This window comes from Ruditapes philippinarum, unplaced genomic scaffold (genome assembly GCF_026571515.1).
Source record: "Ruditapes philippinarum isolate M1 unplaced genomic scaffold, ASM2657151v2 ctg1021_1_1_1_1, whole genome shotgun sequence".
NCBI classification, from domain to species: Eukaryota; Metazoa; Mollusca; class Bivalvia; order Venerida; family Veneridae; genus Ruditapes; species Ruditapes philippinarum.
In genome coordinates, this window is record NW_026864430.1 from 234,179 (window position 1) to 250,884 (window position 16,706).

At 32.9% G+C, this 16,706-nt stretch overlaps 1 protein-coding gene across 1 annotated transcript in view; it reads right to left on the reverse strand.

Moving 5' to 3' along the window:
* LOC132725538 (DNA topoisomerase 2-binding protein 1-A-like) overlaps positions 1-16,135 on the reverse strand; it is a 35,234-nt gene extending 19,099 nt beyond the window's left edge. Inside the window, exons 1-20 of the mRNA XM_060710670.1 lie at positions 15,961-16,135; positions 15,452-15,525; positions 14,603-14,692; positions 14,223-14,345; positions 13,417-13,547; positions 12,804-12,878; positions 11,803-11,901; positions 11,429-11,538; positions 10,622-10,734; positions 10,182-10,241; positions 9,709-9,837; positions 7,648-8,309; positions 7,356-7,415; positions 6,480-6,560; positions 5,998-6,057; positions 4,468-4,598; positions 4,072-4,167; positions 3,464-3,535; positions 2,897-3,028; positions 2,439-2,585 (exon numbers count right to left, since the gene is read on the reverse strand). Of these exons, the coding sequence (XP_060566653.1) occupies positions 2,439-2,585; positions 2,897-3,028; positions 3,464-3,535; positions 4,072-4,167; positions 4,468-4,598; positions 5,998-6,057; positions 6,480-6,560; positions 7,356-7,415; positions 7,648-8,309; positions 9,709-9,837; positions 10,182-10,241; positions 10,622-10,734; positions 11,429-11,538; positions 11,803-11,901; positions 12,804-12,878; positions 13,417-13,547; positions 14,223-14,345; positions 14,603-14,692; positions 15,452-15,525; positions 15,961-16,080 (2,565 nt within the window). The 5' untranslated portion in view covers positions 16,081-16,135. The remainder of the gene's footprint in view (positions 1-2,438; positions 2,586-2,896; positions 3,029-3,463; positions 3,536-4,071; positions 4,168-4,467; positions 4,599-5,997; positions 6,058-6,479; positions 6,561-7,355; positions 7,416-7,647; positions 8,310-9,708; positions 9,838-10,181; positions 10,242-10,621; positions 10,735-11,428; positions 11,539-11,802; positions 11,902-12,803; positions 12,879-13,416; positions 13,548-14,222; positions 14,346-14,602; positions 14,693-15,451; positions 15,526-15,960) is intronic.
* Positions 16,136-16,706: the final 571 nt, after the last annotated feature.

The window sequence follows — 16,706 nt, forward strand, 5'->3', positions numbered from 1 at the left end:
TAATTTGAACAATTTGGGTAGAAGTCTACCAGACAATGCCTTATGCAAAATATCTTAGCTCTAACCTTTTGGGTCTTTACAAGAAGGTATTTTAAGTTTTTACTGTATGTATATATAGTGAAAATCAATGACCCCCAGGGAGGGGCCGATTTTGACCCCAGGGCTATAATTTGAACAATCTTGGTAAGGGTCTACCAGACAATGCCTTATGCAAAATATCTAAGCTCTAGGCCTTTTGGGTCTTTACAAGAAGATTTTTTAAATTTATTCTTATAATTCCTTTTGGTTGCATGGAATGAAATTCTTTGAACAACTTTGGAAGCCCTTCACCCAAGGATCAATTGTGCCAAGTTTGGTTGAAATTGGACTAGTACTTTTTCACAAGAAGTTCACTATATAATCTTTATAATACAAACACACACACAGGTGAATCGCTGTATGCCACCGCATCACAGATGCTGCGGTGGCATAAAAATAATCTTCTTCATAATTAGTAAAACCTGCTTAGTTCTTTCATGTAACTTTTTGCCTTTTTAGGTGGTTTAAGACCCGATGTTCCCCTGTTTGCATTGTATTAGGTATGAGGGGAACCACCACCCATCTGTAAGTGAGCTATTCCTAGACATATTCCAGCCCAGTGGAAAAGAAAACAAAGACCCCATTCACACAATACTACATCAACAAGCAATTATCATAGTATTGCAAGCAATCCATAAGTCCCCTACCGGTTAGAACCCCATCAACATTCTGAAGGGCCATTGGCCATTCACTAATGTTTCAATTTTTCTATATTTTAAGTAAAGTTGTTGGAAAAGTTCTTTAAAAGTGATCACAGGAAACAGTTTTTATGAACAGACAGACAGACGGACTGAAGGACACTCTAAAGTTAATATTTGAAACATCCCTGTTACCAAAATATAACATTTTTAAAAGCAAAATTCTTAAAGAGGAGATAACTCTTGAATTAAAGATGCAATTTCATAAAAAAAATTCAGCTCTTTTTGATTTTTTCAAAATAGGGAGAACAGATAAGACATGCATAATCTCAAAACTGCCATCTACCCATATGTCAAGTTTCATAAAAATATTTCCAGTACTTTTTGAGTTATCACTGGATTCAGTGTATGTGTAAAATTTGCCATATTTTCAGTCTATGTGTTGCCATAGCAACCAGAATTTTCAAGATAGGAAGAAAAGAAAAAGACGTGCATAATCTCCATCTACCCATATTACAAGTTTTATAAAAATATTTCTATTACTTTTTGCGTTAACACAGGATCCAGTTTATGTATAAAATTTGCCGTATTTTCAGTCTATTTGTTGCCATAGCAACCAGAATTTTCAAGATAGGAAGAAAAGAAAAAGACATGCATAATCTCCAGACTGCCATCTACCCATATTTCAAGTTTCATAAAAATATTTCCAGTACTTTTTGCGTTATCACTGGATCCAGTTTATGTGTAAAATTTGCCATATTTTCAGTCTATTTGTTGCCATAGCAACCAGAATTTTCAACATAGGAAGAAAGGAAAAAGACGTGCATAATCTCCATACTGCCATCTATCCATATATCAAGTTTCATAAAAATATTTTCAGTACTTTTCAAGTTATCGCGGGATCCAGTTTTGTGGACGGACGGACTGACGCAGAATTTTCAATATAGGAAGAAAGGAAAAAGACGTGCATAATCTCCATACTGCCATCTATCCATATATCAAGTTTCATAAAAATATTTTCAGTACTTTTCAAGTTATCGCGGGATCCAGTTTTGTGGACGGACGGACTGACGAACTGACAGACAGACCGACGGAGGGTTAACCTAAAGTCCCCTCCGGTAAACTGGTAGGGGACTAATAAAGCTAAATACATAACTTATCTACAAAAGTAGGAACATTTGGTTTTCATTCTTCAGTGACATTTACAGATTACTTAATCAACATAAAACCCCAATAATAGGTAGAGGTCAATAAAAGGTACATTCTTACTATTCTTACAAAATATTTAAGATAATAGTCAATAAAAGGTGCTATGAGAAATTCAAGAAAGTGTTACATAAATGATGTAGAAAGGATAAACCTGCAACTATTTGTTCCATCAGAACATTTTGGTATACATAGAAATTGCCACTGTAAGAGGTATCACTATAAAAAAATAAAATGGCTTAAAGTTTCGCCTATAACCTTATGAATTTATAAAATAGTTTTGATCAGGTTTTGGAATTACCCACAACTAAATTTTGGGACATGTAGATAAAAATTTGGAGTTGGTCAGCCAACAGTATCGAGTCTGGTCAGATTGCACAAATGTGCAGGCTGGACTGGCTTTATACTGGTTGCCAGGGCTAATAATTTTTAGTTTTAATTTTGTAAAGGATAAATACTACCAGATGCTGAAACAGATACTTATAAAACTTTTTATAAATATAAAAACATTTATACCTGGAAAATGAAATGTGTGCAGGATTTGTCATAATTCCAGCGGTAGTCACCGCCCAGTGACTCTACAAGATCGTTTAACTCTGTCTGGTCTTTTGTCAGTTTCTTACCCACTGATATGACAACACCTCTAAGTACTGTAGATGATTCCTGGAATATTCAACATAGTGATATAGTCATCAGAGAAATGATTTTTGTTGATAGGGAATAAATTAAAGATAGGTCCATAAACTTTGGATAGATTGGAAGAAAATCAACACAGTTATATGGGAGCAAAAATTCTTAAATTTCTATAAAATGAATTCCAGAAAGTTTCCTTAGAGCTGATCTTAACTGTAATTCTTTTCATCAAAGTTATTTTTTATGTATCTTATACTTCATGTGAATTGAAAGTTTGTTAAATATATGCCAAAGTCTTAAAAAATATGCTTAAAGTTGTTAAAATTTACACATAGTCCTACCTCAAAGTCACCATCAGGTTCATCACAAGCATTCTGGGATGCTGGAAAATTTCCCTGTAGTCGAGCTTCTCTCAACTCTGCTAGGTTCTTAGTTGCCTTACTCATAGCTAATTCATAAAGTTCATCATCATCCTATATATGAAGGAATAAAGTTATCTATGAGACTCAAAAATTTTCCTTTCTGTTACAATACTATATCAATCAAAACTGACTAATTTTACAATACATGTATATACAGGTCAAATCAAGCCATCATTTGAAATAGTATAAAGGTCAAAACTGGCCAGTATCATAACACTATGAAAGTGTAAAGTAGCCTTGGTTTAAAATACTACAGAGGTCAACATTAGTCATCATTTATAAAACTGCAGATTTATTATAATACAGGTCAAAATGGCCTAAAGGTCAAAACATTTATTAAACTACTGAAGAAATCCATCATGTAAAATACTTAGAAGCTCCAAACTGACCTCTTTTCAAGTGTGTTCCAAATTTTAACATATAAACCATAATTTTACATTTATAAGTTGTGAAAGAAAGTTATATATATAACATTAAGTGACATACAAGACTGTCCTTTCTATTTTTAGATTTGGCAGTCCGCTCAGCTTCTGGGGTCTCTAATGACTTCAGTAACTCCTACAATAAAAGCAAACATACCACACATGTTATCTAGAATATATAAATATAAACTTATGTGATACAATATCTACATGGCACTAGGGATACACAAAAAGATTAGATTGCACGAAAAGTACTGTCAATGTCACTTCTGACTACATTATAGTAATCTGATAAAACAAAACACTGTACAAAACTTGTTCTGATATCTATGAATTAAACTGAGCTGAAGGAAAATTCATGAGCCACTTTATTTCTGGAATAAGTATGCTTACTTTGAGTTCATGTATTCATAGTACAATATATTCATAGCACACAAGATTTCTGTTACATACAGTATTCACAAAATATGACATCAACTGACATGGTCTAATATTACACTTCCATTATACAACTTATGCATGGTTATGGTTTAACAACATTGTTTTCACTCACATGGAAATGGGTCTGTCCAATAGTGAAATTTTTTAGAACATAAATTTTGGTAAATTGAAAAAAAGCCACTGGATAAGTATAATGAAGAAATGAAACCTGGAACAAAATCTTGCACTTACCTCCGTATCAAATTTAGGAATGTATCGGACATTTGGGTTGAGAAATTTACTTGGTGTATCTTTATCTAGAACAGCCCCTTCCTTCCCTTGAAGCTCCTGTTTAGTAGAAATGGTTTTCTTTAGTTAGAACCTTATGATAAAATTTAGTAGAAAAGGTATACTTAAGTCAGAACCTTATTATAACAATGTTATTACTATACCCACATAGGTACCATAAATCTTTATTACGTCAAAATCCTTATCTCTGAAAATTTATGTCGTTTGATAGGCAGTGATTTTCTTAGTTCATGGCACAACAGCCAATTAGTAAAGGTGAAACACAGCTCTATAGAAAGTACGGTATACAAACATCTTTTTTCTAACAAGGCACTTTTGAGTTCATAAAGCAAGATTTACCTGAACTCTACTCTGTTGTGCTGGGGTTTCAAAGTTTTCTTTCTGACTCTGTCTTTGTTCATCTTGTTTCTTCTTTCTTTCAATTGTTCTAGCACTCTGATAACCTTTCCCCATCAGTCGCTCCCGGACACCTACATTACAACACTATAGTTAAGATCAATCTTCATCCAAAATTTGTTGAATGGGCAAACCCATCATTTAACTATGCAGAGTTTTAAGAAGACTTAACAGATGACAGACAAAAAAAGCCACTTAATAGACTGATCAAATGATAAAAAATACTGTTTGCAAAAAAATTTTAAGTTTCAAAGTATAAAGAAATGGTCGATTTTGTCATTTGAAAAATTACACAAAAATACGAGGGGTGATCCAAAAATTCGTGGACAACGTGTGTATCTCCATAATGTGACGTCCTATCGAGGTGAACTCTTTGGATATTATTAATCAATGCTTTTTTAATAAATTGACCAAATTTTAAAACACCAATTGCATTTTTTATCTATATATGACAACATAAAAACATTAAGTATCAAGATCGCGGCGCAGCTTACTTTTTCTCTGTGATATAAACGTTTTCATCTCATTTAAACACATGTAAAACCTGTGCAAACAAAGAAAATTGCTGGAAACGTTAAAATAACGTTGTTTAGATGTGTATGACGTCATTCTGTCAGTATTAGAAGACATTTTGAAGTTGCGGTTATTTTACGCTCGTGCTTTAAAGAACAGGTGCTAAAAACAGCTTTATCAAAAATGGACGTCACTGATCCAGCAAAACTTCGGACAGTTATACAGTACTGTGTAAATCTTGGAAAGACGCCCGGCAAGACAAAAACAATGATCGAAAGTGTGACAAATAAACCGTCTGTGTGTTGTTCTCTAGTTCTCAGCTTGGAGCAGAAGTACTCAGTCATTCACCATATTCGCCTGATCTTTCCCCGTGTGACCTCGCCTTGTTTCCCAGGTTAAATAAAGAGTTGAAAGGGAAACGTTTTGACAATCTGGACGAGTTGAGAGGAGTCACCCAATGCATACTGTCGTCATTCAGCCAGGAATGGTATGCGAGTACATTTAGAGACTGGGTCTGCCGCCATGAAAAATGTGTGCGGGTTAAAGGGGAATACTTTGAAAAGTTATCAGGCAAAACAGTAACATAGATTACTTCCTATGATAGAATAACGTCGTATGTGACGTCGTAAGCTGCGCCGAGTTTTGTCATGTCTATGTATATAAACTGCTGCAGAATCGTTAATTCTTGTAAAATCTTTACAATATTTTGAGAATTTGTCGACGTATGCTCACTTAATAAAATACTAGAATTTCATGTGATTTGCTTTATTACTTTTTGTTTTATGCAGCGTGTCCACGAATTTTTGGATCACCCCTCGTACTTTCTCACCTAAGTGAATCCATTGTCCAAAATTCAGACTAGTATTTTGTCAGTTCAGTTACAAAAGAACATCTAATGTTTAGTAATTTTGAACCAACAGAAAAATAATAGACATTTCATGGAGATTATTTTCAACTTACTTAGTTCTGATAGTGATGGGGTTCCAACTTTAGCAGGCTCTTTGTCTAACTTCCTTACAACTGTAATAAAATATTATCACACTTTAACTCTCTACATGCTAATTGTAATGATTGGCCTATATTACCTTTATACAGCCAAGACCAGAACAACTTGTACATCTGTGAAGTTTGAATAGACTCTATAATGTTGACAGCGTGGATACAGCAATTTTTTTTGAAGTCCCATATAAAAAGAATGTAATGTTTAAAACTTAAGCTGTACAAGAACATTACATGAATTTTAGATTTTAAGTTATGGTTTAAAACAACTACTGAGTTGACAGTTAGTAACATCCACCCAATAGCAAGCAATATTTTGATGCACTAATTCAAATTATAAAGTATTGTGGGGAAAAAGATAATTCCAACATTTACTACTTACAAGCATCTTCATTATTATTTTATATAATAAGTTGTCTAAAGCTACATTTGACAAGACTTACATCTAGTTAAAGGTGGTGTTTCCATGGAAACATCATAATCACGCTGCATGTTTACTCCACCTAACAACTTATCACGTACACCTAAATGAAATAAACATTAATTTGCAGGGTATACAAATATACAAAAAAAGGGCTTGATACAAAATGGTTGAAACTCCTTCATATATGAGCCGCGTCACGGCAAAACCAACATAGTGCGTTTGCGACCAGCATGGATCCAGACCAGCCTGCGCATCAGCGCAGTCTGATCAGGATCCATGCTGTTCGCTTACAAATCCTATAACAAGTAGAGAAACTGATAGCGAATAGCATGGATCCTGATCAGACTGGTCGCAAACCCATTATGTCGGTTTTGTCGTGACGCGGCTCATCTGTTGTATCATGATACAACGATTTTACATCAATCCCTTTAAATGTATTTAAATTGAAAAAAAGTTGAAGTTGAAATTTCTGATAAAACAAATGGTACATGCATGAAATCAATGTTTAACATACTAAAATAGCAGTTGAATGTTTTGATACAGAACGTTTTATTCTGTTGTGCTATATTAAACATGAATGTTACATGGAATGTTTTATTCTGTTTTGTTGTATTATTCATGTGTGTTATTTAACAAAGACACTTCTTATTAAAACTCTTAATAAATTTCAAGTTCTCAGATTAAATGAACAAGAAAGAAACTTAAGAAAGCATAATTATCATTTATTAAGAATATTTCTTTTTTGTTACTGACCATTTATTCAGACTCATTATCTCGCTGAAACTTTAAAAACAGCAATTTTTCTCTTACTATATGAGAGAAAATTGTTAACTAATTTCAAAGGGAGAAAAAGAACAAGAAAATTCTATCAGTAGAAAAACAAAACAAAACATACTTTGTTTAGCTAGTGCAGGTGTTCCAATCTCAAATGGATTCTTCTCAAGATTTCTTCTAACTGGAATAGATAAACAAAATATAAGAATACATTCTCCATTATCTATTATCTGATTCTCTGTTCTAATACAATTATAATGATAAACCATTTCATAATATTATGTAAATTTTAAATTTTTTTTAAGTAAGCAGTGTTTTTGATAATGTGTGTTTTCCAAAGAAAATCAGATAATAAATATGATGATAATAAATATAGGCTTTAAACTGCTCTATAGAAACAGTATTAAACTTACATCTTGTCAAGGGTGGAGTTTCTGGCTTCTTTGTTTCTTGTTTAGCACCTTCAAGATTTTTATTTACAATAATTACTTCATCATCATCATTGTCCACATTGTTCACAGCTTGGTCTTCATCATGTTCATTTTCATCTTCATCTATTTCAATAGGAACAATATCTTTTTCAGTATGTATCACATTGCTCTTTGATTGTTCTGTAACAGAATCATTCCCTTTAGAAACATTGTTATCAGGGCCAACAGTTTCATCAGGGTCTATATTAACAGCTTTACTTTTATCACAAACAGTTTCTTGTTCACCTTGAGTATTTAAACCTGCTAGGATAGCTTCGGTGTCTCCCATAGTGGAGAAATCCCTTAGACTGGTTTCATTCCCGGAACTTCTTTTTCTAGACTGGTTATTTTGATTATTTTCGGCCTCATTACTCCTATTTTCATCACTTTCCTTATCATTTGGTTCAGCACTACTCTTATTTGATATCTCACTATGTCGAGACTTAGTTGAAGACTTTGACTGGTTCCCAGATTTGATTTGTTCCCTCTCATCAGACTGGTTGTCTATTAATGTGTTTATATTTATATTATCATCAGGTAATGTATCTATTAAAAACTTCTCTTCTTCTTCTTTCTTCCCTGTTTTAGCACAAGCAAGAACCCACCTGAAATGAAAGTATTATGTGAGCTACACTTATGGGCAGGTATTTATTGACATGCTTTTATTTTCTTCGTTTTTGCGAGGTTATAATTACAGTCTATAGCTTTTTAAACTAACAAACAATTTCCAATTCAATGACAAGTCAGCAAGATCAGCATCTGTGATGGTTCGCCTGGCAAACACAGTTTTGTCTACTGATGTATTTCTTATCTTCACAAAAATATATATATACAATTCTTATTAAACAGTGTTCACTGCCATGAAAAAACAAATACAAATAAAACAAACCCAAAGACCTATAGTCTTAACTTTTAACCTATTAAAACTGAAGGCGATTAGCCTCTGACAACAGTACAGTGTCAGGCCAGCCTACACAGGGTTCATACAGACCATCCAGGACAAAATTCAAGGAGTTTTCAAGGACTTTTCAAGGATTTTTTCAAGTATTTCAAGGACTAAAATATGTGAAACACTAAAGACAAATATGTGTAAAAGGGCGACAATGTATGAAATTAGTGTTTTACATGCAAATACCTGTTGAAGTACTATCAAATTTATGAAGTTCTTTTCTAAGTGTGCAAGATTTTGCAGTAGTTGCTTCAGAGGGTGGGAGTGGTATTGTCAGATTATTGTTATTGTCATCTTTATTCAAGATAGTACTTGCACCTAAACTGAAGAAGCTAGTTACATTGTATATCCTGATTACATTCTCTCCCTGTTGAGTGTTGTGAATTGTTTGTTCTCACTTTAATGTGCGATTTTATAGCGCTTTCACCCATTCCTGAAACGTCTATAACCTTATCACAAGCACTACACATCGCTTTTCTTTAATCATCCTTGAATTCTTTAATGAAAGGGTATTTTTCTACACATTTTGGCGAGAAATTACACTTCTTCATTTTTTTATGAATAACCCAAACAGGTCCGTGAAATTTACACGTCATGAATATTTCAATCGTGTATAAAAAACGATACCCGTTCCGTACCGTCTTACTATCTCGTTACAAAGTCGTTTTTTTTTTTTAATTGATGTATATTTGAGTTTTCTTTTGTTTTTTGGCCGCTGTTTTACTCATTTAAATCGTTTTGTGGTACTTAATGAGGAATTCGTGGATTATTGAACAAAATTCACAAGTTTCCTGTAAAATTCAAGGAGTTTTCAAGGACTTTTTCCCTGGACAAAATTCAAGGAGTTTTCAAGGACTAACCACCAAATTCAAGGACTTTTCATGGCCTGTGCGAACCCTGCTACACATTTGTGCAGTCTCTCCAGGCTCTATACTGTTTTGCTGACTTCAAACTTCATCCTAACACCCTTTGAAATTGATAAATGTCAGTTTATAAAGTAGAAGCTTAATAAATTTGCCAGGAAAATAGTTAAAACCTTGTGTACTATAACTTACAATTTAGAGACTGCAGGAATACCCCACTTTTTAGCAGCCTGATATTTTGACCCCTCTGGAGCATTTACAATAAGATGTGTGCTGGGTAGTAAATCATTCTTTGTTTGACGTACAAAATAATCCTGTGTCCTGAAATGAAACGCATACATGCATCTTACTAATAATCTAAAGATTTGTTTAAAATTCTTATTTCAAAATTTCTGACACTGTTAAGTCAAACATTACAATCTTACATATATTAAAATCAAATGATCTCAGTATTATGGATATACATATGTAACATGTAACATGGTTTTTACAGACAGAAAAAAATAATCTACTTGAATTTCCAAACGCTACATTAGACCAAATATTACAAGAATTTTGAAGCAGGGAGACTATTTATATCAATATGTTTAATCTACAAGAGTGCCCTGTTGTAAGGGTAATGAAGAAAAGAAAATTTAGGTAGAAACAGCTCTTAAATCACTTACTTTGCCCCCAGCACATCTGCTATGCTGACCAGACAATCTCTCTCTGTACCCAAATAACCACTGAAATAAAGTTGATAACTGTGTACAACTGAATAAAATATCAATAATTTAACAACAATTCTGTATACATTAACTTGAAATACTCAAGAGTAAGGCTTGAAAATTAAATTGTTTGGCCTGCTGTCAGAGTTCTTACAAGATAATAAACACTTTACTATATTTATCATGGAGTAGAATTAATGACTTATACCAATTCATCTAAGCCACACAAAAAGTTATTTCTGTTTTCGGGTCTTATGCTGTCTCACCAACCATCTGTTGACCTGCTCAATATATGCTCTTTCTGAAGCTGAAAAACCCTCACATTACATTGGACCATTCAAAAACAAAAAAAGGGCAAGTTCAATAAAGATATTTAGTAGGGGTAATGGCTAGTTTACCTGACAGAGAGCACACAATTCTTCAGAGGTAATGCCTCAACATCCAGTTCTATAGGTGAAAACAATGGATTCTTGTGTATGTCTAGCAGAACGTTTTGTTCTATACACATTTGCTGAAATATATAATGCGTTGTATTTATTTTTATGGAAATGCCATATATCATTAATCATAAAACAACCTTAGAAATACATTGTCAAATCAATGTCCTTATTTTAATACATGTGTCTGTTTATTTATTTAACATTGATCACTTAATGTGCATTTTTATCAATCTTATAAAACACAGAAATTAAAGATAAACATCACTCTTAAAGTGTATATAGCTATATATCTGCTGCAAAAATTAATATCTGATTTGGAAAAACAATACTTCAAAAATGCTTGAATGAAAGAAAATATAGTAGTACATTGCAGGCGAATAATGCATGTTTTAAATCATTGCTGATTGGTTCAAACCCTACTTAAAATAGCAGCATAATATTGTGTTGAAGTAAATCTTGACAACTAGTTTATATCCCTTAACCAGCTGGTATCATAAGTGGTTAGCTTTGTCACCAGAAAAATCAGTCTAGACTGCCTGATACATGCAGTCTGACCCGGCTCTATACAGTTGCTCATTTCTATTTGATATTGAAATCCCTCTAAGTTTTAAAGGACTATAAAAAATTTAAAGTAGAGCAAATCCAATTAACACATTCAGCAAGTTAAAACTTAAACAAGTACTTTGAAATGACTAGCAGAGACTAGCAAGATAGCACTGAAATTTCAGTTAGATTATTATCAAAGTAAAAAACAGTCATTCTTACCAGCCAAGCATTTGTGGCTATATCTTTAACTGTCCTGTCAACTGGGAAACCATCAATTGGTACAATGGCATAATCTGGTATTCTTCGTGCATTGCTCTGTAAAACAGTACCTATAATACAAACATAATAACTAAATAAATATTACTGTATGTGACCTTGACCTCCATCTTAGGAAAATCAAACATGCTCTGCTCACCATTACACATATGGTTATATGTCCTTCACCCATATCTTGATGCTCAGACACAGTGATGGACATTCACAGGTGTGACATTATATGTCCTGATTTCATTTAAAATGCATTTAAAAATGAATAAAACTTCATGTATTTAGACTGACTATTTTCTTCAGGTAACTAAGATACCAATATTTACCTCCATTTTCCTTGATGAAAGAAGACAGTACTGGAATACCATCATCATTGAAACCATAAAACACAAAACTCTTCCCACCAAATATTCCTCCTTCATTTACTGTAAAATAAGCACAGAATTTAAGACATACACAACAATGAGAACATCTTTTTTCTGTTGTAATAGTGCAATGTATTACAATTGTGAAAATGGTCAGGTAACTGAAAAAATTACTTTCTTAGAGCAGCACACCCCCAGATTCATGCTAGTTTTCATGAAAATTATGAAAATGTATTTAAATGTGTAATATATGTGTAATAAGTTACCAAAAGGAAGCAATTTACACATTATCAATGGCACTAACAAACCATGTAAATAACCAAAAAGTGGTCAAAGTATGCATAAATAGCCTTTACTGCCTTAGTTGCTGTAGAAATATAGTTTTAGATACTGAAAAATCAGTCATTAATCACATATAATATGTCAAATGTTTCTTGAATCTTGAAACTTTTTACTTTTCCTTACATCTTAGTACATTTTTCTCAAGTTGATTTCACTGAAATATTTTGACTCATCTGGAGGCATGTAGCTTTACAGGCTAGAGGAGAAACTTCCCTGCCATATTTTATTTCCTGCATTTTGAGGTGAAAAATTGTATTATAATCCTTATCATGAAAGAAAAAACAATATCGCAATAAAACATTTCAATGGCCCACTAATAGCATTATTAGACATATTTCAAACCTTTAAATAAACACCTACACCATAACACAAACTAACTTTCTGTCACTTTATGCAAATTGAAAAGTAACTGCTTGAGAAAATCTAAGGATATATATAGTTTATTGCAAGTGTGCCTCATTGCTTTCTGGTAAACTCTAATATTAAGCAGGTCATTTTTGAGGCATATGATCAATACATATGATCAAAACATATAATCAATACATATGATCAAAACATATAATCAATACATATGATTGAGACATTTAATCAAAACATATGATGAAGACATGGTATTATACCTGCTGTACTATTAGGATCTTGTGTCATATCCTCATCTGGAGCCATTGTTGTTTCATTTGATCTCGCTGCATCTCCTACAATACAATAGCAATGAAACTAAATTTTCTTCCATTTTGTTCTGTAAGCCATATCTTACAAAGGATGAAAAAGCTTCATTTCCCAGCTAGGACAATATCTTAGTGGAACATTTGTTTTTGAACATTCAACACTACCTTGATATGTTATTTTATCAACCTACTATGTCTTTACTTCTATGTTTTCTTTTATCAACACATGTTTCACTTATTTATTTCAAATGTTTCATGTATTTGGTAGGCATTAACAAACCTTAATCAACCCTTCCATAGCTAACAACAGTGAAGAATTATAGGAAATGTCATACAACAGTGAATAATTATAGGAAATGTCATTATGTATTTAAAACACTCTCCTTTCCTAAACCAGACTGTATATACTTATCTATCACAAATTGTTCTCATGTACTTGGTGCTCAGTTACAGATTTTTTTTTTATCTTGAACCCCCTTAAAGTAAGAATGAACAGTCTCTAATTCAAATCAGGACCAGTCCATTATATAAATAAAGCCTGATCAGGTATAAATTATAGACTTACCTGTAGTATTAGGTTGCTGGTTCTCCAGGTACTGACTCATTATATCATGCATATCATCATCGTCCCTCCCATCATCCTTTGAGTTATTCTGTCGTGACTCTTCCTGGGGGGCTCGCGATTTCCTACGTCCACTGTACAATACAAATCACTAAGTGTTTTGACAAAGATAATAAATGCATAACTTCATATCTTAAATAAACTTGTTTATGAAGTCACTCTGGACAAAACCACTCATCATTTTGGGCACAATTTAAATATAAGTACTGACTGAATAGCAAACAGTGTAGACCATGATCAGAAGTAAAGGATGTGCCGGCAGAACTTGGTCTACACTGGTTGTATAACAGAATCAATTGCTGCCAGCAGGCTAAGAAGGGTTCATGGGTTTCAAACACTGTAAAGGTGACATGACTACTTTCCAGTTTCAATAGCGGAGAATTATCTCAAGTACACCTACATGCATCATGTACATTATTTCAGGCTTGAAAAGGCACTCAAGTAGAGCCACCAACCTTCTGCAGGATAGCTGGATATCTTCCTTATATGAATGGATCAAAATACTCTGGCAGGACTTGAACTCACCGCAATGAAGGGGTTAAGTGATTTAAAACCAATCAGTGCCAGAGACCCCCTTCTGCAGAATCTTTCTCACTGAACAAACTAAGGAAAGGAACAGTTTTCTTAAACAGTTTCTTGTAAAAAAAAAAGTTCATCAAACTCTTTCTTCAGTATACAGCAAAATAAAAATACTAAATATTACTTCAAAATATTCAAACTATATGAATCCATTCAAGCTTTTAGTATACCCTTTCATTTCCGGTGTTTTCGGATCGGGTTTGACAATCTCAGGACTGTTATAATGTGCCTCCTCCAAAAGCTTTCCCTGTTTAAAACATTCCACTAACCACTGAGATGTCACAGTATGAGGTCTGAAAAATATTTGTCCAAAAATAACATCATAGATTTTCATTTATATATCAGAACTTTATCTTAAAACAATTGAATCAGCATCACATTATTTCATACATAAAATAAAACCGGTTCAATTTCTCAATAATTTAAAGACTCTTTAGCTAAAAAAAACATTGGAGTGGCAATAATATTTCATATATTAGCCATAAGATAATACTTTGAAAAACAATTGTATGTAAGACTGATAAATGAACAAATTAAACAGAAAACTCACCTGTTAGTCATTGATTTTATCATCTCTATATCACTAGTAATTTTCTCACCAATTATCACATGAGTTAGATTATCTGTTATCTGGTTAAACCTAAAAACAAACAAGTTTGTTCAAAATAATGCAGATTTTGTTTTTCGTTATAAAACAACAACAAAAATATTAATCTAAAAGAAGCAATACCTTTTGATTGTTCACAATGGTTTAACAACATTGAAAATGTTGCTCAGTTAATGATTGATTTACTACATAAATCTTTTAAGGGCCTAAGAGATGTTGAAATTTTCATTATCTTCTAAGCATGCAATTTTCGCTTGTTTACTTTTGTTTTCATTGCTCTAGGGTTATCTCCACTTTCCAGAATTTCCATATTTTTAAATGTACATCAAATCATAAAGAAAATCTGCTATTACCTCCAAATTAACTTTATCACCATCTCACCATGCAGATAAGTATTCAATCAAATTATAACAGTGTCTTTAACCTGCTGGAATGGACTGCTTGGCCTTTGCGACCAGTATAGATCCAGGCATACGTTCACATCTGTGCAGTCTGGGCATGATCTATACTTTTAACTGACTAAATGGTTTATACAGAATTTATTTTACGAAGTATGTAGGAATCTTTTAGTTTATAGACACTTTTGAATCTGTTCCTGGAACCAACCAGTAGTGAAAATGATTGAATAGTTTCTTGCTTAAGGCAACAATGACTTGCCACAACTGACTCACTTTAAAGTTTCATTTTGATATTTCAGAATTGATAATGGGCAGTTCCAAAAACTGGACAAGTCTATTTAATATTTCTAGCAGGCCAGGGTTTATGAACAAACTGACTCATCAATGGACTTACCTCGTTCCACCACCACTGTTGATGATTTTTCTCAGTTTTTCTAATGTAGCCCCTCTAAATCCACTAAGATATATCTGTAATAAGTAATAATTGAAGACTTCAAACAGAGCAAATATGATATCTTGCAGAGGAACTATAGCAAATATCACTTAAATAATGCACTTTACCCCTAGTTTTCTATTAAAACAAATTAATCTAATGAAATGCATGTAACATTCTTTTCAAATTAAATATAATTCAAAAGTATGTTGTTATAACCAGTCTGTTTTCCACTTATCAAGTGTAATATGGCTTCTTTTACTGGAAGGTTGCTTAATTTTTGCATCTTACTTCCAAAGTATAATGCTCTTCCTATTTTCCTATATAATGGGGCTCTGAATTATGCAGATTTTGCAGTCTCTAACTTCCAAATATTGGAATTTAATGGTAGCCCCGGTGTAATTCTTACAAATAAGCCTGTAATAATCCCTTGTTAACAATTTAAGACAGTAAAAGTAAAAAGATCTGACCTTGCAGCCATCTAGGAACAAGTCATCAGGTGCCTTTGTAACATCTAAATTCTCCGTGGGATCCTCGAGCCTTGTAAATGTTGTACAAGCTGTCTCGTTTACATTTGCCATAGATATCATAGAAATGTTGTTGATGTCTGTGATGTCTGAAGCTGTGATTAAAGTAATATGTCTAAATCATTAATAAGTCACTATCCATAACTTAAATACACCTAACACACATTAAATACTACTAGTAATGACTGAAGAGTCAAGCAAGTATAAACATTTTGCAGAGTGACAAGACTAATGTTACTAGTGCACAAAGTTCCACTGGGTACTGTGACTTGCATAATTTCAGCATTTTGATATCACACTGAATTACATTGCAGAGCTCTAAAATTGGCTGAGTAAGTCTATATCACATTTAACTCTGGACAGGTCCAAATTAAAAGCTGGATAAGTTCATTATACAAATAAAGGAGAGTTAGTTAATAAAAGACATGATTCATGTTGTAACACAGACTACTGCCAAATTAACACATAAATATTTAATGATAAAACATCATCCCAAACTGATATCTAACCAGCGGATAACTAACCCTCTGTTATATCATCAACATTTTTTCTCAAATTATTGAAATTACAAAACAGTCTTTGTTTATTATATTTGCATTTTGATAAACATTTTTGTCCTTTACAGGGCAGAATGTATGTTGTTTTTAAAAAAAAAAATATTTTCTCTTCTGTTATCCGGTTTTACGTTG